Below are 284 nucleotides of genomic sequence, written 5' to 3'. Positions count from 1 at the left end.
CTTTTTCTTTCATAATTTTTTTCTTTTTTTTCAACTTTTCTCTATCGACGTACATTATTTTTTTTTTCTTTCTTTCTTTTTCTTTTTTTTCTATTTTTGTCTTTCTTTTTTCCTTTTTCTCGTCGCTCTTTTCCGTATCCGGCGCCTTTTCCGTATCCGGCGCTCTCCCAGGCGCAAGTGGCTGACCTCTCCTCGCAGCTGGAAAGTTCCCTGAAGAGCTTTAAAACCCTGAGCAAGAGCCACGAGGAGCTTAAGCTGAGGGAGATCGAGATGAAGGTACGTTT

At 40.8% G+C, this 284-nt stretch overlaps 1 protein-coding gene across 1 annotated transcript in view; it reads left to right on the top strand.

Moving 5' to 3' along the window:
- LOC119594255 (protein lava lamp-like) overlaps positions 1–284 on the top strand; it is a gene marked incomplete at its 3' end in the record, with an annotated part of 60861 nt that overhangs the window by 37095 nt on the left and 23482 nt on the right. Inside the window, 1 exon segment of the mRNA XM_037943324.1 lies at positions 172–276. Coding sequence (XP_037799252.1) covers positions 172–276 — 105 coding nt within the window.

Source organism: Penaeus monodon, chromosome 33, assembly GCF_015228065.2.
Source record: "Penaeus monodon isolate SGIC_2016 chromosome 33, NSTDA_Pmon_1, whole genome shotgun sequence".
Classification (NCBI taxonomy): Eukaryota; Metazoa; Arthropoda; class Malacostraca; order Decapoda; family Penaeidae; genus Penaeus; species Penaeus monodon.
Note: the sequence above shows the minus strand (reverse complement) of the source record. Positions and strands in the feature narration are given on the sequence as shown.